This window comes from Osmia lignaria, chromosome 13, assembly GCF_051020975.1.
Source record: "Osmia lignaria lignaria isolate PbOS001 chromosome 13, iyOsmLign1, whole genome shotgun sequence".
Lineage (NCBI taxonomy): Eukaryota > Metazoa > Arthropoda > Insecta > Hymenoptera > Megachilidae > Osmia > Osmia lignaria.
The window spans coordinates 7,696,796-7,717,546 of NC_135044.1; the positions used below are offsets into that span (position 1 = coordinate 7,696,796).

General features: G+C 36.9%; 5 protein-coding genes across 8 annotated transcripts; 4 read left to right on the forward strand and 1 right to left on the reverse strand.

The window, feature by feature from the left end:
* Window positions 1–24: 24 nt before the first annotated feature.
* Window positions 25–3,061, forward strand: LOC117602239 (solute carrier family 2, facilitated glucose transporter member 10). Its single transcript, XM_034319981.2, has 6 exons — window positions 25–178; window positions 356–742; window positions 816–1,367; window positions 1,436–1,782; window positions 1,859–2,087; window positions 2,175–3,061. Exons 2-6 carry the CDS (start codon window positions 397–399, stop codon window positions 2,420–2,422), a joined length of 1,722 nt encoding a protein of 573 aa, XP_034175872.2. The 5' UTR covers window positions 25–178; window positions 356–396; the 3' UTR covers window positions 2,423–3,061.
* Window positions 3,062–6,021: 2,960 nt separating this feature from the next.
* On the reverse strand, window positions 6,022–9,542 carry LOC117602236 (XK-related protein 5). 2 transcript variants are annotated; one of them, XM_076691742.1, is made up of 4 exons: window positions 9,308–9,526; window positions 8,642–8,825; window positions 8,363–8,556; window positions 6,022–6,431 (listed from the first exon to the last, which is right to left on the reverse strand). In XM_076691742.1, exons 1-4 carry the CDS (start codon window positions 9,486–9,488, stop codon window positions 6,151–6,153), a joined length of 840 nt encoding a protein of 279 aa, XP_076547857.1. In that variant the 5' UTR covers window positions 9,489–9,526; the 3' UTR covers window positions 6,022–6,150. The 2 variants fall into 2 exon arrangements, with proteins under 2 accessions (XP_076547857.1, XP_076547858.1); XM_076691743.1 differs by lacking the exon at window positions 8,363–8,556 and having other exon boundaries at window positions 6,332–6,431; window positions 9,308–9,542.
* Window positions 6,428–8,369, forward strand: LOC117602240 (carbohydrate sulfotransferase 9). Its single transcript, XM_076691741.1, has 5 exons — window positions 6,428–6,610; window positions 6,747–6,964; window positions 7,033–7,352; window positions 7,424–7,610; window positions 7,695–8,369. Exons 2-5 carry the CDS (start codon window positions 6,947–6,949, stop codon window positions 8,205–8,207), a joined length of 1,038 nt encoding a protein of 345 aa, XP_076547856.1. The 5' UTR covers window positions 6,428–6,610; window positions 6,747–6,946; the 3' UTR covers window positions 8,208–8,369.
* Window positions 9,543–10,090: 548 nt separating the features above from the next.
* LOC117602086 (ubiquitin-protein ligase E3C) lies at window positions 10,091–14,658 on the forward strand. Of its 3 annotated transcripts, none has more exons than XM_034319620.2 (5): window positions 10,091–10,553; window positions 10,641–11,107; window positions 11,188–11,723; window positions 11,795–13,842; window positions 13,905–14,658. In XM_034319620.2, the coding sequence occupies exons 2-5, from the start codon at window positions 10,665–10,667 to the stop codon at window positions 14,070–14,072; spliced, it is 3,195 nt and encodes a 1,064-aa protein (XP_034175511.1). In that variant the 5' UTR covers window positions 10,091–10,553; window positions 10,641–10,664; the 3' UTR covers window positions 14,073–14,658. The 3 variants fall into 3 exon arrangements, with proteins under 3 accessions (XP_034175511.1, XP_034175510.1, XP_034175509.1); XM_034319619.2 differs by having other exon boundaries at window positions 10,091–10,523; XM_034319618.2 differs by having other exon boundaries at window positions 10,091–10,548; window positions 13,905–14,657.
* Window positions 14,659–14,840: 182 nt separating this feature from the next.
* muskelin (muskelin 1) lies at window positions 14,841–20,716 on the forward strand. Its single transcript, XM_034319622.2, has 12 exons — window positions 14,841–15,074; window positions 15,295–15,364; window positions 15,549–15,691; window positions 15,759–15,963; window positions 16,037–16,229; window positions 16,306–16,541; window positions 16,603–16,883; window positions 16,943–17,117; window positions 17,193–17,393; window positions 17,480–17,671; window positions 17,742–17,984; window positions 18,073–20,716. Exons 1-12 carry the CDS (start codon window positions 14,986–14,988, stop codon window positions 18,313–18,315), a joined length of 2,271 nt encoding a protein of 756 aa, XP_034175513.1. The 5' UTR covers window positions 14,841–14,985; the 3' UTR covers window positions 18,316–20,716.
* Window positions 20,717–20,751: the final 35 nt, after the last annotated feature.

Below are 20,751 nucleotides of genomic sequence, written 5' to 3' on the forward strand. Positions count from 1 at the left end.
CTCGCGTCTGCGCACAGCGTCGCGTCTTCTTGTTTGTAAGTCTTCGCAAGATGGCGTTACGAGGTTAAATGTCACGAGAACTGTCAATTCCTATATCTACGTACAAATCCAAACCGCAAATGTCAAATCGACTGAAGTAAACAGCAATCCTGTTTTACATTCTTGTTCCGCGTAATTGGTGAGTATTCTATTAAAATGATTTCCTATAATACAAGCTGATCGTATAAACGCGCAAAACAATTCCTTTTTGTCATAATTCGTACCGAAAAAGACCACAAACTTATCGCTTGCTTATTTTGAAATTAACTGTCTTTTTACATATCCTTTGTTATACAACGTATTCCTAACTTTTCAGGATGTAAAAGCAATAGCTATCGATTATTGTATTCAAGAATCATGTCAGACGAAGAAGATACAGCAATATTGTTAAACAGTGCGAACAAAACTGTCGAAACATCTATAAGTAAAGTACCAAATGAAAATTATCAATGTCTACCCACGAAAACTCTGAGAAAACCGCTTCCAAAGCAGAATGAAAATTTGACGCCGTTAACATCAGGGAATCAAAATGTGTTTGTCTCTACGGTTGCAATTCTGGCAGGTATTGCTTTTGGATGCGATATGGGTATTGCAAAACCTATAGCTCCTTTGATCAAGCACGAGTTTAACTTGAACTGCTTTGAAAAAGATTTTGTAATAAGCATTTGGTTCATTGGAGCTCTTCTTGGTGGTTTAACCGGTGGTACGTCTACAAAGATAGCTTATCGAAATTGTAAAACGAAAATATATCACGCTAACGATAATACATATTTTAGGTTTTCTAATCGATTCGTTTGGACGACGCTGGACGATGATATCGACGCTAATTTTCCTGACCTTCGGCGCAACATTGTCGGCACTGGCAAATCATTATATCTTATTACTTATCGCACGGATAATTTGCGGATATTCAGGATCCGTTTCAGCGGTAGCTCACTGCGTATATATGGCGGAGGTGTCCGATTCGAATAAACGCGGATACAATATAATGTTGTATCAACTAGGCACGGCTGCCGGATTTTTGATTTCCGTTATCGCTGCCGCTGTGAAAAACATAGATTATCAGTGGCGATTTTCCATTGGCATAACGGCTGTGCCTGCCCTGGCCGCGTGTATCGTCACCATCATATTTCTTCAACGATCTCCGCCGTTTCTACTTTACAAAAGAATGGCAAACGTTTCGAAGACGTCGTCGAAAAATGCTTGGTACACGGTATTCGAGACTCTGACAATTATGGCTTTCTTGCTGATACTGCAACAAAGCACCGGTAAACGGCAAGTTTTATATTACGCCCCAAGATTGTTCGCGCTATTAGGCATTTGTTCCAGTAAGTATTCCGGATTATAATCCTTTTGTTTGAAACGTGTTCATTTCCATCGTATTCCTTGTTTACAGACATCGCTGAAGTTACGGCATTAATATCACTTGGCATCGTCAAGGTTTTCAGCACGATGTTGTCTCTCGTCATCATTGAAAGATGCGGACGTCGAACAGCATTAATCACGTCGGCGACTATTTGCATGACAACGATATCATTGTTATCTTTACTCGCCACTATAGACAGAGGCGACGACAATTTAGACATTGTAAATACTCACTGCAAGAATCATCACACCGAGGATGTTAAAGTCCAAAATGTTTTACCTACCGGATCTCCGCCACCGTTTCCCTTACTGCCAACTCCGTTAGCCGTTATTGCCCCTAGTCCAGAAACGTGGACACAAATCAAAGCGTCTTGCGAAGTATAAGCCATTCTTTTTCGACTTCTTTGCGTCTCACTCGGTGAGATTCGTTTTAACGATAACTGTTTCATTGCAGACCCAGAATATCATTGTATCCGAGGGTCTCACCGGTGGTTTACGTATTTTAGCGGTAATAACGTTGCTCGTGTACGAAGCAGCGTACACGTTAGGACTTGGTCCAGTGCCCCTGTTGAATCTCACCGAAGTTTTCCCTGCAGCGGTACGAGGAAGATGCATCAGTTTTATTTCCATCGTTATATGGATAACGTATATTATTGCCACAGAATCGGTTAGCGCGATGGCCAGTAAGTTTTTCTATTGAAATTTCTGTATCTTCCAAATGTATCATCAATCATGGGTCTTCTTAATACTTCATGGTTTTCTTCTTTCAGAGTCGTTAACGTTAGCCGGATCGTATCTGTTTTACAGTTTTATGTGCCTCATCACTATAGTTTACGTATTTCTACTTATCCCCGAGGCAAAAGGCAAGTCTCTCCATCAAGTCGCTCAAGAGATACGAAAGAATTCTCTTGGAACACGTATATGCAATAACTTGCGTAGCTTACCGCTTATTTGTCACATCCAGTGGATAAAAAAGTATGACGGAAACGTAAGTAACGGGCAGAGTACGTTAATTTGAAAGCGAACATCTCTGCGTCGAAATAATCATATAGAATTGCAATGCGTCTGTAAAAGCATTTAAAATGTCTTCGGATTTCAATTTTTATTTTCATTACGCGACGAATTCATTTAAAGAAAAATTTACAAAATTCAGAACTTGTCAAATACGATACAGTGTTCATAAAGCATGGTACGTGAACGATACGTATAAAAATATGCTTTAATAAAATTCTCTTAACTGCCGATTATAGTACATATCACACAGTTAGGGGAAATACGAAAGATTCAACTGAAAAGACTGATTAGTTTTTTAATTTCATTCGTTCATTTCTTCTATTCGAGTAAGTTATTATACGTACTTCTCCATGATATTTTTCACTTTGCATTGTTAAACGACACGTTGCACGATACAATCACTTTTAATAAGAAATTTAGTTGAAGAAAGTGTAATTAAGAATCATGTAAACGATAGTGTAGCAAATGATACGTCTCTAAAAATGAGAATTTAAACGAACAAGTATATGTTGAACGTCACTTTACGATCAAAAATAGCACTATTTTTTTTATTGCAATATCGTACGATTTCGATAAGTAATATCTTTATACACTGACGTTATCGCATTCATTTAAATACCGTTTCTCTATGTATAACGAACACGTGCCATTTAAAGGAACGTAACAACATTATGTAAAAAGTCTTTTATTATATATAACATTGCTGTATATAAAAATAATTTTCGTATGTATAATTATTGCAGATTTACAATATTATATAGCGTAATATCGTACTTGGCAATGAGATGCAATTGATTTACATACGTAATAAAACTTAATAAAAGAAAGCATTATCTTCCTTCGTTACCTATGTAGAAAAAAAAAAAAAAAACACAATACTAGTTTCAATTGAATTGTCTCGATAGTATAAAAAACGATTTATACACGTATGTATATTGAGAAATTTGTCATCGTGTCATGATCGATTTTAAGATAAATGTACAACATTATTTCCAACAGGAACAAAAGCTAATCGATAAAACACGGTAAAAAAATAGAAACTTTATAATGTAAAACTAAATATCACTTTCGTAAAAAAGTTTTACCCTACGAAACGAGTATATTCTGATACTTAAAACTATTAATCCTACAACTTTTTCACGCTGCTCCCGCCAAGGGATTTTCTTTTGTTCCAGGTCAAAAGTTTCGGTGGCGATAGAACCTGCTCCAAGAATATATGCCTTCTCTCTTTTAAATTTAAATCACTATTGCACAAAGACTTGTCGTTCTCGTAGATCAAGTCAGTATTCTCTCCGTTTACCTGAGACCTGTCGTTCGACGAGGTACGTTTGGCACGACCGATAGGAGCTAAATTTTCTTTATCGTGCCTCGTACAGTCGGACGTCTTCTTCAAGATCACCGATACGTTTCTCTTCGACGCCTCCGAGTCGGCGGAGACGGCTGGTTGTCCAATTTTAATAGCGTTGTTCGGCGTGACAACGTATACCAGCTGCGATTTCGACTCGAACTTTTCTTTCAACAGAGAAAACTTTCGTCTGGGAAAGTTGATAGCTTTTCTACGCTTCTCGCAGCTCGCTTCGAACCTCTCCCCGTCCCGATGATTCTTCGTCGACTGCGGGGAAATATTTGCCACGGTGTCCGGAGATTTATCTTCGGCAGGCTTAGCGAACGTTACGTTACAGGATACAGGGGGCTCGGATAAATTATTATGTACAACCTTAATGTTTTCAACAGGTACCAGAGGACTCATCTCAACGTACAGATCATTCTCCTTCGACTCCTCGTCTTTTCTATAAGCGATGGAAACCTGCTGCTTCTGCAGCTTCGCTTTGTTTCCTAGAATCGGCGAATCGGACAGTATCGCGTCAATCAACGGTGTCTTCCTGATCGATTCTATAGCACAATATCTTACTAAATCCTTAATAGCGTCTATCTCGCACTTCCCTCGGACTACAGCCTCCGAGTCGTCTAAACGATTAATATAATTCCCGTTACAGGGACCAGAATCCTTCAGATCGTTCTTGAACAACGCTCTGGTCAGCTGTGCCTTCTTGATTAAATTCTTCGGATCGAAATCCTCCCACTGCGTACCGGTTGTATGGTACACGTGTCTAGGTGAATTCTCAGCCGTATACTTCCTAATCTGATCTATCGTGTTCACCAGAGTGCTGACCGAATCGCAACCCGGTCGAGCGTACTCGTCCGTCGAGATTTCGTCGTGCTCCTCCAAGATTGTGTCCAACGCGAACATTCCGCCTTTCTCGTCGATCACCACCGGTTTAGCGATGTAAAGCATCGAGTTTTGTTCGTCCATGTCGGAGGCCCGTTTGCCAGGGACATCCTCGGTGTAGATGGTCTTCGATTCCCGAGGATCTATCAAATCGTACGCGAGCGTGTCCAGGTAGTCGTCTTGCTTCAGAATTCCTCGCAACAGCGAACTGGCGCACGTAGTGTCGGAAAACTCGGAACTGTAAGTGGTGCCGGTGGTGGTGCTCGTTAAAGTGTCTCTCCTTCTGTCCCTAACCACGCTGTCGTCGTGGATGTAGGTCTCTATGTCCGTGTAACCCTTCCAACTACGTATACACCAGGGCGGTCTGGCTACACCTAACGGGCAAACGTTCTCGTAATCGTGTATTGAGGTAACGCAGCTCATCGTCTCGTCTTTCGACAGCTTCTCCGTTTCGGAAATTTTCTCGCAAGCGTTGTTGAACATCGTCGGTGTTTTCAATCTGTCCCTCAGTACGGCGATACCGTTCAGATCGTCGCATACGTCGGCGAGAGAACGTTCCTTTAACTCGTCGCGTTTCTTATCCCCAGCAACCTTCTCCTCCGAGTTGTCCTCCATCTCCAGGATCAGCCGGGTCGAGAAACAGATCGCCCGTCTCTTTTGCAACGGGAGACAAGAGTCGTCTTCCGTGGTTACATCTTTGTCTATGTCCAAACCGTGCGTCGTTGGTAAACAAATGCCTCTACGTTTTTGACGATGAACGTCCTCCTTGGCGTCGTTGCACTCATCGTCCTTTTCCGATACAGGAAAAGCGTTCTTCGCTAATGCGTTCGATGAAACGTTCTTGTCTTTTGAAAAGTTGCTGTGCGCCGACTCGCATTCGGACACAACGCAAACGGCAGTCTGCGATTCGTTCTCGGTGGTGCAGCTTTGATTCGCGACGCCGCTTTCCGCGCATTCCGAGTTCTGCACGATGTTTGTTAACAAAAATTGTTTATCCGTCGTGGCTTCTTCCGAGGTGGCCACTTGAGAGCGATCGATAGAACAGGACGAGGATGCGAACGTGTTCGGATAATACTGTTTGAAAGATCTAGGAGTGGCGGCTTTGTTGGTTACCATCTCGGACCTCTTCTCGTCGTTCCTCTTAGACGCGTCTCCGAACTTCGACGGGTGAAATTTTCCGTAATAAACTAGCATACTCGACAAGCCGATCATCATCCCTCCGATTATCAAGCTCGTTATTATCGCTATCTCCTCAGACTTTATAGCATCTTTGAAACACAATACGTACACGATTAAGAACACCACGTTCTCTGTCACGATGATCGAATAAAAAACAAGTACTCTGTACCGAGACTTGCCTACGCGCAAATTGAAAAAGTCGAAGCAATAAATAAATCCTATGATACAATTATAAATACGTTCTTCCCAAACGGTAGGGCAAAAGTCTGTGTTCTGAAGAATCACCCAAATGGTCATTAACAGCCAATGGAGTCCTGTAATAATTAGAGAGGGAATGCACATTGTGATTGGCTGTATAAAATTATTTTGAATGGTGTTACAACGGTATGCTTACCAAGAAACAATAAAGACCATTCTCTTAGACAAAGGGCTGTTAGAACCAACACAGCTATCCTAGATATTAGCATTCCAGCTCGCCAGAGACCTTGTAGAGTTAATACAACCCATGTGGCTTCGTTATGACCTGGGTTTATTTTCTGCATTGCTCTTGTGTATGTACCGATAGCCCAGCTCAAAGAACAAAAGGACACCATGGCAGATAAACCTGTTCGATTATTCGTTTAAAAATTATAAAAATTCACACTTTGAATAACATTTAATTTCTCATGTGTCATTTAAGTTCTCATTTTGTCAAAACGATGGATTTTCTCAAATCCTCTGATAAGCAACAGTGACAGTGAAAGCCATTCTATTTTCAGCACCTGAAACACCCACCCTACTCAGGCAAGAGAACATTATTTTTAAAGTTATAGCCCTGCATGCTTTTCAAATAGAATGTTAAATTGAATCTTGATGTATTCTATCAAAGCAGATAGAAGGCTGTCAATGATATCTTTGCTCCTGTCTTTGTTATCTTTAGGGGGCGGACAAAAGGAAGTCAAACTATGGAGCCTCTGAATTTCAGTTTTTTCTTAAATTATAACATTATGAAAAGTGTTATAATCTTGTTATTGAAGGCTCTATGTATGTAAAGAAAGAATCAAATTCGTAAATTCAAAACTTAGCTCAATAATACGTTTGTTATTGTTAGAAACAAAGTATTTATACATTTCTAGTAACATGTTTTCAGGATTACAAGTAAGTACTCCTTTATTTACTGATAAATAATAGAATACTTTTATACTGAAAATGTGTTTTCTTTACAGAGGCAATTTACCTTACCGAAGTTAGTTATGATATTTACCATAATATTTATGTCATTTATACTTTTACTGAGTTTACTCTGCAACTCGTGTTTACATACAAGTAAACACTTGAAAATCATAAGTTATATTAATAGCCAAAATTACAAACACAGCAGTTTAATTAATAACAAATCTATTGTAACTACTCTATCAATGGAAGAAATGAAAAACGTAAGGACTCAATTAAGTAATAGAAAAAATGAATTAGAACAGTATTGTCAAATCATTAGTAGAAGTGATTCAAATCTGGACAATGTACTGTCTAATATGATTATTGATACGTGAGTATGGAATGATCTACCATACTTGTTTTTTAAAATATATGTATTTATTCAAATTTAAAATTCTGTAGAGAACACGGGATATCATGGTGCCCCATCTATAAGGCAGCAAGTTCTACTTGGATGAAACATTTTGCTACACTTGGAGGTGTATTAACAGAGACAGCTATGGAATTAATTCGTCGAGATGTGCTACAGATAAATACCATTGTTAGAAAAGCATTTCCACGCGATCGAGATATCAAGAGGGCATATCAAGTATGTGATATATAAATAATCCATAATGTTAAAATTACATTTTTATCGCAGAGATATTTTTCAAAATCATATTTTTCATTACAGAAATTAAATAAAACGAAAAAATTTCTAATTGTACGCCACCCGTTTGAACGTCTTGTATCCGCATATAGGGACAAGTTAGAACACATCGAAGGAAGAGATTATTATTATAAAAGATTCGGACGTCACATTGCACACAAGTATCATCAATATAGAAAACCAAATGAAACCCAACTTGAACCAACATTTACAGAATTTCTTCAGTTCATAGCAGAAGAAAAATACTTTGACGAACATTGGGCACCGTTTGTCGATACATGTGAACCTTGTCTAATCAAGTATAACTACATTTTGAAATTTGATACTTTTGATAGGGATCAAAAGTTCTTAATACAAGAGTTAGGTTTAAATCAATATCTGTATGAAAAAAATGATTTGAAAAATATAAATCCACGTGGAGTTACAACAACTACTTTAGTTAAAGAATACATGCAAAACGTTCCTAGGTCACTGCTTGATAAAATTAATAAGGTTTACGAAAATGACTTTAAACTTTTCTCCTATTTACCCATTTAATAAGTACAAGTATTTAATAATAGAGATGAAACCATTAATGTGATAAATTTATGCATTTAACGCTTGGTAATGATACTTAAGCAATAGCGATTTTTACCATAGAGATAACAGCTGTAGGATTTTATAATTAAAATAACCATGTTAACTGTTCTTACTTGTGCATGGTGGTGTACGATGTAATACTGCCATGACATATAATTGCAATATTAATTGCGGAGCAGCTCCCATAAAAGACTCAAATAAGTGTAGCATGCATATGTCACTTTCCTGTCTATATACCCAATTTTTATCCTTCACAAATCGTTTGCTCCTTAACGAATATATTGTAGCGTAAAGTAAAATTAAATACCTAGAAATAAAATTGTTCTCTCTCAAAAAAAAAAGGAACAAAAAAGTAAATTATAAACTGATATAAATAAGTTTTAAAATAATACCTGTGTAATACTCCTAAGAACAAAAAATGTAATGCCCAATGTATACTTTTAATAGAACCATCACTGTGATACCATCTCAAGCTAAACATCTGAATAACACCTGCAGGTAGAATTGTAAAACTCAAAGCAAAGCATCCCCAAATAAACTGGCCTTGCAAAAAGTATTCCATAAATATAATACTATCTATAACAAAAGTATTTTATAGGCTTTTTACATGCATGCAATAAATACATTAATATTTTTTATTATTTTAAAAAGTTTGATTTTTTTTCATGTTACAATCTATGTTTACTGTTTATATAAAAGTTAAAAAGTTATCATTTGTGTATGAATGGTTTTAATAAAAAAAGGAAAAATGTTTAATCGAAGTCCATACTCCTTATATACGGTATTAAATATAAATAAATGATAATAAAAACTGAATAAAATTAGTGGCATAATTACAACAATACCATAACTGTCATTATATCACAAAAAGTATACAAGTATAAACAATGTATATAGAATTATAAAACCTTTTACATTTCACGTTATACATAGAATGTTGTGAACATAAATTGATTTGTCAATGATTCTTTATATTTATTAACACATATTCATTGATAAACTTCATTATCTTTCATTAAAACAAAGACAAGTATAGTAAACTTTTATTCTTCATTCACCTGTTGCTAAGTCCATGAAAAAAAAACTGACAGAAGTCAAATAGTAAAATAAGTCTAACAATCGGAATTGATAACATTCTATTTCTCTATGTAGTGTCACTGTCGATACATTTCTCTTCACAGTTTCATAAGATGAAACATTATCATGTTTTAACTCTGCCGCCGCCATCTTCCCGGCCATTTTTCATTTAATTTTACACAACAGATCAAAGAACGCGTTCTTAAATCAGCTGCATATTTTCAATTTCTTTTTTTTTATTCCTTTACAATCAATAAGAACATAAAAAAACATTTTTAATAAAAGTGTAAATGCATTTTCTTCTAGAAGTAAATTATTAACAAAATTGCAAAGTATTAACGTTATAATGATTACGATTATCAACAGTTTAAACCAATCCTAATTCGAATCATTATTTTCAAATCATTTTCTCCAATCCAAAACTACTCGCTTGTATTATATATTGAGCGGTTTTTATAAAATATCGTGCCATGTGCGACCGATACTTGCGTACTTTTCTTTCAAGTCGCATCGTATTTTTAAATAAATTTCTCAAAAATGCAACAGTGAGTGTAATTAAAGTGAGAAAGAACGTTCTTACAGTTTAAAATAAGTCAAAATGGTCATTTTTTTATTATTAGAACACATCACTATCATACATATGGGAACTGATAAATTGTTATAGAAACGGAAGAGATTGTAAAAGAATATGTTCGTTAATCATCATCCGGTTAAATTAATGTTATATTTATATGCATATACGCAATTATAGCGCGCCTGCGCATACTTATATGCATGTTTCAATTTGACTGTGAAATAAAATATGGCGAACATTTGATGACTAGACGTATACGTACGGTCTGGTGTTAATAGATAGTTGTTTTTTTGCTAACATACTTTCATTTTTGAGAGTATGCCCGTCATTCGATCATCGACATAAATCGTACCGAATTATAAATCAAGGGAAGCAGTAATTTGTTGTAGATGTTAACCTTGTAAAGGAAAAAAAAAAAAATTTGACTACACGCAGAAGTAAATTAAAATTTTGAGCAAAATCAACGATGCCATTCATTTTGGAATCACGTTGAGTAATCTGCAGAATGTGAGGATAACCCGTGAAATATTTGTCAGATTTCACAGTTTTTAAGACATGACACTTTTCTGCAAAATATTTGTATTTAAGAGATATTAGTAAGACTTAGAAATCATCGGTTAAAGGTATCGTCATCGATTCTCCTGAGTGGTAAAGTATATAGAAATGTTCATTGTTCTTAAACACATTAATAGAAATATTAAAATACACACTACTAATTGTTATTAAAATATTTCTTGTAGAAAGAAGGATAGGATAGGCATGTTATGTTAGTGAAAAGAAGTCGGCACATCATGTACAGTTTTGAAGGAGATTACAGGCGCAAACCTCAACAAAATTTAGCAGGTGCAAGCAGAAGGGATGAGAAGTCTGTTCTGTTGCAGCACGCGCAATTAGAACGTTTGAAAAGGGAGCAACAGCGTAAAAGACATAATGCTGCATTAAAAATTCAAGCCCTTGCTCGTGGTTTCATCATAAGGAAACATAATAAGACAGCCAAGAGAAAAGAGTTTGATGAAGAGCAACAAATAAGTGGACGCAAAAATTTAAATCTAGATGAGTTAGCACTGTATTTTCGAAAATTACTATTCTTTTATGATCATAATTTGGATGCTAGCAGGCTAGTTTGGATATTACAACATTTTTTAAAACATCAGCAAGAAATTAAACAAAAATGTGTAACCTCTGCCAAATGGTTATGGAAATTAAGGTAAATTCCAAGAACAATATCATAAGTATATTCTTTCATTTCTTGTGTGATAATACGGATAAAATACATTATTCTTATAGATGGATTCTTCGTATGTGTATGCAACACAACTCTGAAGCCTTAATGAGTGGAGCTTATTCTTTGGCTATACCATTGAGATCATTAGAAACATTTACAAGCCGAGAAGATACGGAAAAAGTTCTACGTGAGAATAGTTATAAGTATTTAGAAAACATCTTTATCTATTTGATAAAACATAAATACTTTGATCAATTAAGAAAATTGATAGATGATAAAGTTCCGTGTATGTTGGAATCAACGCCTGTCGCACCAACTCCAATTTCGAAATGTTTGATGGATATGATAAAACGACCATTGGATTTAATTTCTTATCTAGAACAGGACGACGATTTTTCTATGCTTGTTCTGCAAGAATTTTGTAAAAGTATACTGTCACCCAGGCTGTCCGATCCAATTAGAATGTTCGTCATTCCATCGTTATCTGAATTCGTAGAATTTCCGTATACTCAATTAATCGAATGCATCAATAGAATCGAAATAGAGCCCACGTTAAGTTTACTTTATTCCATTTTGTCTTTGGAATCGAATCGATTTTGTAAGTATATATAAAATGAAATATCTAACGAAGAAGACATTATCTAACGAAGTTCATTCTTTCTATTACAGTTACATGCAAATCTAAAGATGTTCTCATCAATTATTTGCAAGTCCTCGCGTCCATGAGTTCGACGATAATACCTTTGGCTGTCGAAGAAAGCATGGAACAAGCGGATGATTCGGATTCGGAATCAAATACCAGCATGATCGATCAAGAACAAGCTGATATTTTGCATCAATGCATAGAAATGTTGAACGAACAGCAACGGGTTCAGGGAATACTCTTAGCCGTGGATCGTAGCGTAGACCCTGACGTGTTGCAACCGTTGTGCCAGCTCTGTCATCACTTGCTAATCACCAACAAATTAGCCATCCATAAGTATAAACTATTATATATGCTCGCTTTCAAGCCGGTCTTCTTAAAGAATTTATGGACCGCGCTGCTATCGGTTTGTCAAGTATCGTTGTTCGGAGGAGCAACGCCTCTTCTGCAGATTATCTCGCGAGGGATCAGTCTCTCTACCGAAGACACAAAGAAAATCGTACCACTGTTAGCCGTATTTTGTTCGCTATTTAGTCTGCTTATAGCAACGTTACACGATACGGAATTTTTTATTCAAGCAACCGAGCAACCGTTAGATACAAACGGACAACATACGATGCCGTTTACAACGTCGGAACTGGTAATGCTGTCGAGTCATTTGAAAGGAGTTTGCTTGGGTTTGGTCGAGCTTGCGTTTCCCGACAATCGACCGACCGTACGGGACGATTACAAGACCGCTGTTCTCGGTCCGTCCTGTCCAATACAGAGCCAACAGGATACCCAAATGTGGACGCATTTGTTTAAAGTCACGGTCGGTTTGCTACGGCAGTTGCACATGCGAGATTTACGGAGGCAATTTTGTCCTGACGGACACTGGATAGCATCGAATATCGCGATACCGATCGACAAACCTCAAGATTTCACGTTTCGCAGACGCAGGCTCAGGGGATACGTACCCTTCCAAGGTCTTCGGGTGTTCACGCGCGAAGAGCTAGAGGAAGGACCGCCGCTATCAGCAAAGGAAGTTCGAACATTGACGCTGCTACGCGAGATACCGTTTGTTGTGCCATTTAACGACCGAGTTGTGGTATTTCAGTCGCTGATTTATCGTGACAAAACGGAACAGCAAGGTGAATTGACCCACTTCATGCAAGGACCGTCGATACAAATATCGGTAAGAAGGAACTATCTGTACGAGGACGCGTTTGAAAAATTGTCACCGGAAAACGAGCCAGAATTACGATTAAAAATGCGCGTACAGCTGGTTAATACAGCCGGACTTGAAGAGGCCGGCGTAGACGGTGGTGGTCTGTTTAGAGAATTTTTATCGGAATTGTTAAAAACCAGCTTCGACCCTAACAGAGGCTTTTTCAGGCTCACCAAGGATAACATGCTGTATCCAAATCCTACGGTACAATTGTTGGTCGACGATTTCCCGAAACATTATTATTTTATCGGTAGAATTCTTGGAAAAGCTTTGTACGAGAATTTGTTGGTCGAACTACCGTTCGCCGAGTTTTTCCTCTCGAAAATCGTTGGTCGTCAATCGGACGTTGACGTTCATCATTTAGCTTCCTTAGATCCGATCATGTACAGGAATCTATTATATTTGAAAAGTTACAAAGGAGACGTTGCCGATCTCGGTTTGGACTTCACCGTATTGTCGGACGAGCTGGGCGAACGACGAATCGACGAGTTGAAGCCGAGCGGTGCGAATATACCCGTGACGAATCACAACCGGATCGAGTATATTCATTTGATGGCTGATTACAAACTGAACAAGCAGATCAGGGCGCAGTGTTACGCGTTCAAACAGGGCATCGGTAGCGTGATCCCTCTCGATTGGTTGCAAATGTTTAATAACAAAGAGCTGCAAGTATTGATATCAGGTGCACAGATTCCGGTCGACGTGAACGACTTAAAATTGCATACAAACTACACGGGAGGCTACGCCCCCGATCATCCGACGATCACTGCCTTTTGGAAAGTCGTCAACGAGTTCAGTGACCAACAGAAAGGACAGTTGCTCAAGTTTGTAACGAGTTGCAGTCGACCCCCTTTACTTGGATTCAAGGTACGAATCGATTAAACAATTCCTGGTGAACCGATACCTTCATCTATCTTTATTTCTTTTAGGAACTTGATCCACCGTTTTGCATCCAACACGCGGGCAGCGTCGATCGTTTACCAACTTCCAGTACCTGTATGAATCTACTAAAGCTCCCGGAGTTTCCGGACGAGAAAACGTTGCGCGAAAAACTTTTATACGCGATCCAAGCTGGTGCTGGTTTCGAATTGAGTTAAACTCGATAATACTTGACTGTACATAAATTGTAAGCGTAATCAAGTGAATGTTTAAGAACAATTATTCGCAGTTCCGTGAATGTTGTTTCGTTTACGTTTCGTGGACAAGCGATTTGATTCGATGTTAATTACTAAGCGCTTCGAAACACGCTACGCTCGTCTGATACGACACGATCACGAGTATCGTTTGAAACACTTACCCGCCGAAAGATCGACGTTTTAGTTATCATGGGTAGGGCAGAACGATTTAAGAAATCTTCGTCAATATGGCAATAAACAACGTAACATTGTCAGGAGGGGCCAATTAATTAGGTAGTATCTTCTAGAAAGGCTACCGATACTACAGTGAAGAGATGTGTATTATTTATAAGAGTACATTTAATTTACTTTAACCGACGCGTATGAACTTATACACATGCATATATACACATACACAGACAACATAAATATTTTGTTGGTTGTAACTTTCTGCCCTTGGCCTATAAACTGTAAATTGTGTATATTTTTTGTATTCATCATAAATGTCGACACTCTGCTACATAAACATTGAATGTATAGGAGAGAAATAGAATATATATATATATATACACGTATATCTATATCTATATATATATATATGTATTTATGAATTCGTTAGTGTAAATAAATGGAAATTCTGAAGTGTTATATACATTTATTACAAATACGTAATTTGAATTTAACAAACAGCACTTTTACATGCGTACAATAGTTATAAATAAATGAGAAGGGATTTCAGTTAAAACCATATAGAATTTCAAGTAGATCGTTTATATTGTCATAACGTTACAATATGTTCACCGGGTCATGTTTTCACATGGCGATCATCCTTAGATAATGTATCTATAAAAATGGCACGCACATTTAGTGCTAAAGCTTATGTCATTTGTGTAACATGGCGGCCAACGAGAATAGCAACTTTCAGAAAGTTTTGGAGTTCAAAATTTACAAGTGCTCCAGCTTTTCTTCTTCTTACGTGCCAGAGTAAGGGTTTCTTAACGATTAAACAATTTTTTTTCGAATAGAAACATTGTAATTATGAATTGATATAGAGTTGTTACTAACTAACGATTCCCTAACCTAAATTAACGGTTATGATTAGGTACAAGACACTATATATTAGAATTATACAATAAATAATTGAACCAATTACGCCGGATTTCTTATAAACAATTAACTTAATATTTCCATTTTCTTTTTTTAGGAATATTCTTGTAGATAAACCATCGGATCAAACGTCGCGCTGGTCTTCTGATATTGACAATCACCCACAGGTAAACATTGTTCGAAAGTAATATGGTTTACGTTTAGAAAATCGAACAAAATTTATAACAACTTTTTTAAAGATATTCGAATTACGAATTTTCGATTAATTCGTTGAATAAGCTTAACGTTTTTTTGCCGTTCAAATTATTTAACCAAAGAAAAATGTATACAATGAAGGTCCTAATTTTTCAGTTTCTTATATTAAAATTACAATGTCCTTCGATCGTGAAAAAAATTACATTTGGTAAATATGAAAAAACACATGTATGTAACATAAAAAAGTTTAAAGTGTACGGTGGTTTAGAAGCAGAAAATATGATGGAACTTTTAGAAAGGTGAGTACAATGTTTATTGTTTAAACTGATAGATATTTGTGCTGATCAGCAATTTTCTTTTTTTTAGTGGACTAAAAAATGATTCTATACCAGAAACATTTGATTTAAAACACATATTAGGAAACGAGGAAAATTACTTTCCAGTTAGGTATATAAAGATTCTTCCATTGCAATCGTGGGGTCCTAGTTTTAATTTCTCTATCTGGCACGTACGCTTAACTGGCACAGATGATTACAAAATTGTGAGGCCCAGTATTGAATGGCTCAACGCGGTAAACATACTACGACAATTTTCAATAATTAATGCGTATATACACGGTAAAAACGACTTATTTCACGTTTCAGTATCGCCAAAAAGAGGTAATAAGGTTGTGTATGAAACACTTCAGAAAGCTTGAACAACCAGAGATTGTAGAGACTTTACAAAGAGTTACCGGTGTTCCACTGGAAGATTCTAGATTGACAGGGTTATACGATTTATTAGTTACAAAGGGTGATCATTTACAAGCCGAATGTTTTATAAGTAACGCCGTAATGAGTGAGTTCTTTCTGTTCAGTTTCTCCTAAAAAAAAATTGTTTTTACTAAAAATTTATACAATGTATTATGCTACAGTGGGTCTTTTAAACGATTACATCAACGCTCAGACGTATAGAGCAGTTTGGACAAAATTATCATCGAACGATATTAAGCCAGGAATGAGGGGCGGTCATCAAATGGTGCTTGATCCAACCGCGGAACTTTTATACTTGTTCGGAGGTTGGGATGGAAATCAGGACCTCTCAGATTTGTGGTCCTATAGTATAGCTTCTAATAAGTGGACCCTTATATGTAAGGATACAGAAGCTGTGGTGAGTTATCAATAAAGGATCCATGTAAGCTTTGATAGAGAATTTAAAGATGAAATTGTAGGGTGGCCCGAGCGCAAGGTCTTGTCACAAAATGTGCCTTGATCCGAAACGTAGACAACTTTTTACGCTTGGTAGATATTTGGATGCCGGATATAGAACGCCGGATAACTTGAAGAGTGATTTTTACGTATACGATATCGAATCGAACAAATGGACACAAATATCGGAAGATACGGGAGCTGTAGGGGGTCCTCAATTAATTTTCGATCATCAGATGTCCATGGACATTGAGAAACGCACCATTTACATATTTGGCGGTCGCATTTTAGTCTCCCCGACGAAGTAAGTTTATCGATGCTATTATAACGATCAATATTTTAAACCATTTATTTAATTTCCAGTTCCGAAGAACACGGTATGATGTCGAGTTCAACCGAACCAATCTTTTCTGGATTGTATTCTTACCATGTACCGACCGGTACTTGGAACAGACTTGCCTGTGATATTGCCAGACCGTGTCCACCTAATGTACCAACAGTTATGTCCAGAGCCGGTCATTCTATGTTATTCCATTCGGTATATATCCGAACAATTGTATAATACGACGACGTTCAGTTTGAAATTGTAAAACTGTACTTTTCTTTTCTCCAGGGATCGCGAAAATTATACATTTTCGCGGGTCAAAGGGGTAAAGAAGATCTCAGCGATTTTTTTACCTACGAAGTTGACACAAACCATATCGAGCACATCTTCAACGATTTTGGTGCAAAAGACTCGAATCACGTTCCAACAGCAGGCTTCACGCAAAGAGCGACCATTGATCCTGAGTTGGGAGAGATATACGTTCTATCGGTTCGTTTGGTCAAACTTTTACCGTTATCGTTAGAAATAGATAGAAATGAAATAGAAACATCTTTCAATGTCTTTCGATTGCTTAGGGTTTAAGTAAGGACAAAGTAAAGAGGTCCGATAGCGTGCAGCATTCTTTTTGGGTGTACAATATTAAGAAGAACAGGTGGTCTTGCATCTATCGAAACGATAACATCGGAGAAAAATATTGGAATAGAATGCAAGATTTCGAACCGTGTCCACGATTCGCCCATCAATTAGTTTACGATCACGTGAAAAAGGTTTGTCTCTTTTTTTACCATATGTTCGCCAAGTTCTCCTGCTTGGTATGTAATTCTTTATACGTATCAGGTTCACTATTTGTTCGGAGGGAATCCCGGACGAGCTTGTCTTCCAAACTTACGGCTCGACGATTTTTGGCAATTGAAATTATGCAGACCGTCCCACGAGCAGATCCTAAAACGATGCAAGTTACTAATACGAAAGCACAAGTTTGAAGAGCTGGCTTTGAACAACAGCGTCGAAGCGTTGGAATACTTGCAGACAAAGGTATCGGAAATCATCGATCATAACGATGTGGAACAAACAAAAGAGGTACTAAACAATTATTCTTGTCAGCAAAAGGATTCAATACACATTGTTTTATACCGCATTCTGAAATTTATGCATTTCTTCGTTACAGTTTCAATTGTTAACGTCTATTTTATTCAGAGAACAAAACTCCTTACTAGGAGAAGCCGCAAATTCGAACAGTTCAGACGCCGTATTAGGAAATTTAGTTAACATGGATACAACGTCGTTGTATTGTCCGACGACGCGCGATATTCATACATTAAGGATCGAATTGTACGATAAACTGACGGAATTCTTTCCCGAGTCACTGACACAACCTCGTGCTAATCTGATCGATCTTTTGCCATTATGATCAAACAGTGATTGAAATTCGATTACTCGGTACGTCTGTAAAATGTAAAGCAAAGAGATTCCTTTTGTTTCCTTGTACAAATATTTTCTACGATATCGAAACCAGTTTTAACTTCGAGAAGGGAAACGTTATTTTTTTAGTCTAATTCTTTGTATCGTTTGAAGAAAGGAATTTTCAGAGACACCGACATCCGCGTATATCATACATGCATATACATATATACATATACGCGTATACATAAATTCAGTTCGATTTATTTTGCATAAAAGATAGCTTGAGGTACACAGATACTAATATATATATTCTTTATTGTGATATGATTAAACAACGGATTATATTAAGAGACAAAGATGATAATACACTTACGTTAAATAGTGTCTTTTTGTATTGAGTTTTCGTTTTGCATTGGATTGTTATAGGCTGCTTTCGTAGTACGTAGATTTGTTAAATTTATTTGTAAATTTTATTTTATAAAGAAAAGCGTAACGAGAAAAGTATTATAATTATTCATACACTAGTACCGTTAGATCGTTCGTGCTTGAGCCGCATTACCAACAAACCGAATTACCGTACATATACGGGGATTAACACTTGTTCGTGATTTATTTTCAACGTATACATAGCTATCGGTGTTCACGCGATTAAGGAAAAGATAGCTCTTTCTTTGATCATCAACACCCTGTATAGTTAGAAGAATATTTCTCCGAGTTTCAGGAAACAAAAGCCCGTCAATCATTGTAAACGCTGTTATAAAACTAGATACGCGTTTCAAATCATATTATACATAATTCCTCTATTTTTTATGGCTTCGCTCTGTTTATTATTTCAAATATATTGTACAGTTTAACGGCCGCGAATCGTGGTGTACGGAATAGCTAGGACTACAGAGATAGTTATTTGTATTTCATGGTGTGAATCTACCATAAATGTTTCGCGATAAACTTAGATAGACGCTGCGAGATACACATGGCAATAATACGAAATTATTTTTTATCTTCCTCGGTCAAATTTGCTATACATATTATAGATAAGTCTACGTATATTGTATGTACAGGGTGTTTGAAAAAGAAAAGCTGGTGTCAAATCTAAAAAGGTGCATCGTACTCGTCGGACTTATATTAATTTGCTATTGCAAATATAATAGATTAGACGAATAGATGAATGTAGTGCTGGACATCTGAAACCAAAAACGGTGGGTTTACATCATTTCTATCGAACAGCCTGTACATAAAAGGTAGCTGGTTGCGCACTTTTGTTTCTACCATCTTGTACATATCCTATGATCGTTCTAAGATCATAGGGAGTGATAGCTAATGCCAGCGTTACTGTTAATCCCTTTGTACTATAAGCGTTATCTTATGATACACGTAAATGCGCTGTCAGGCATCGCGGAACATCTTTGTACATAGCCATCGCTTCGGTATCGTTGTAAGCATAAATCACAGATCTAGCATTGTAAAACATAAATGCCGAGATTGTGATCGAATCGCGTAGCTTGTTGACTGTTCGAGATGCATGGAAAGCGTGTTCAAGCGTGCCCTTTGTATATAACTGTAAACGCTAACGAACGGAACGATTGTGTAATTTGGTTCTAAGTTAAGATAACGAAGCATCGCGAACGAAGAAATTCGAGACAGCAAGCGAGAAACGTTTGAGGAAAGAAAGAAAATTAACGCCTGTCTTAACGAACGTCTTTACGATCTTTCTCCGATCATTTTCAAATTTATAGAAGGAAATACTCTATCGAAACGTGTTCGATAGTTAGAGATCCGTTTAATCCGTTTAATCGAGAGAGAAAGTGAGATAAAACATTATCTTCCACAATGTTATTCATGAAATGACGAAATATCAGATTTATCTCAGGATCTTATTCGATCGTTTTATTACCATACTCGACAAGAACGTTGAATAGAGTTCTAATGACGTGATATTCGAAGTTCTAGTCAACTAATACCTACGATTACGAGAAAAACAAAAGGGAAGGGAACGGTGTGATTTCTAGTACGATTAAGGATCATACTTGTACATTATAGCGCTCTATACTTCCATCCTGTTTGTACGACCTATTTGTTTTTACCGAACATCCTAGACTGTTGGTTTTCCAATTGTTTATCGCGATAATGCGTATAGGAAAAACGAAACGAATTGTTGTTTTCCAAACGATCGTTCTCTTTTTTCTTTTACCGCGAGATTTTTTTGCTATCGTATCGTTTACACGACTCTACGCGTTCAAACAATATAATCCCTTTCGTTAAGCATATAACCAGATGCATTTATTTTGAATCTTGTTATCGTTTGTTGACCGTCGTTTCAAATTGTACCGAGTTGAACACGAACGTGTGCGTCACGTATGTACATATGAAATAAAAAAAGGCGAATGTTTTGCAAGAATTACATATTTATTGTACTTGAATTTTCGTAGTTATCGATCTAATA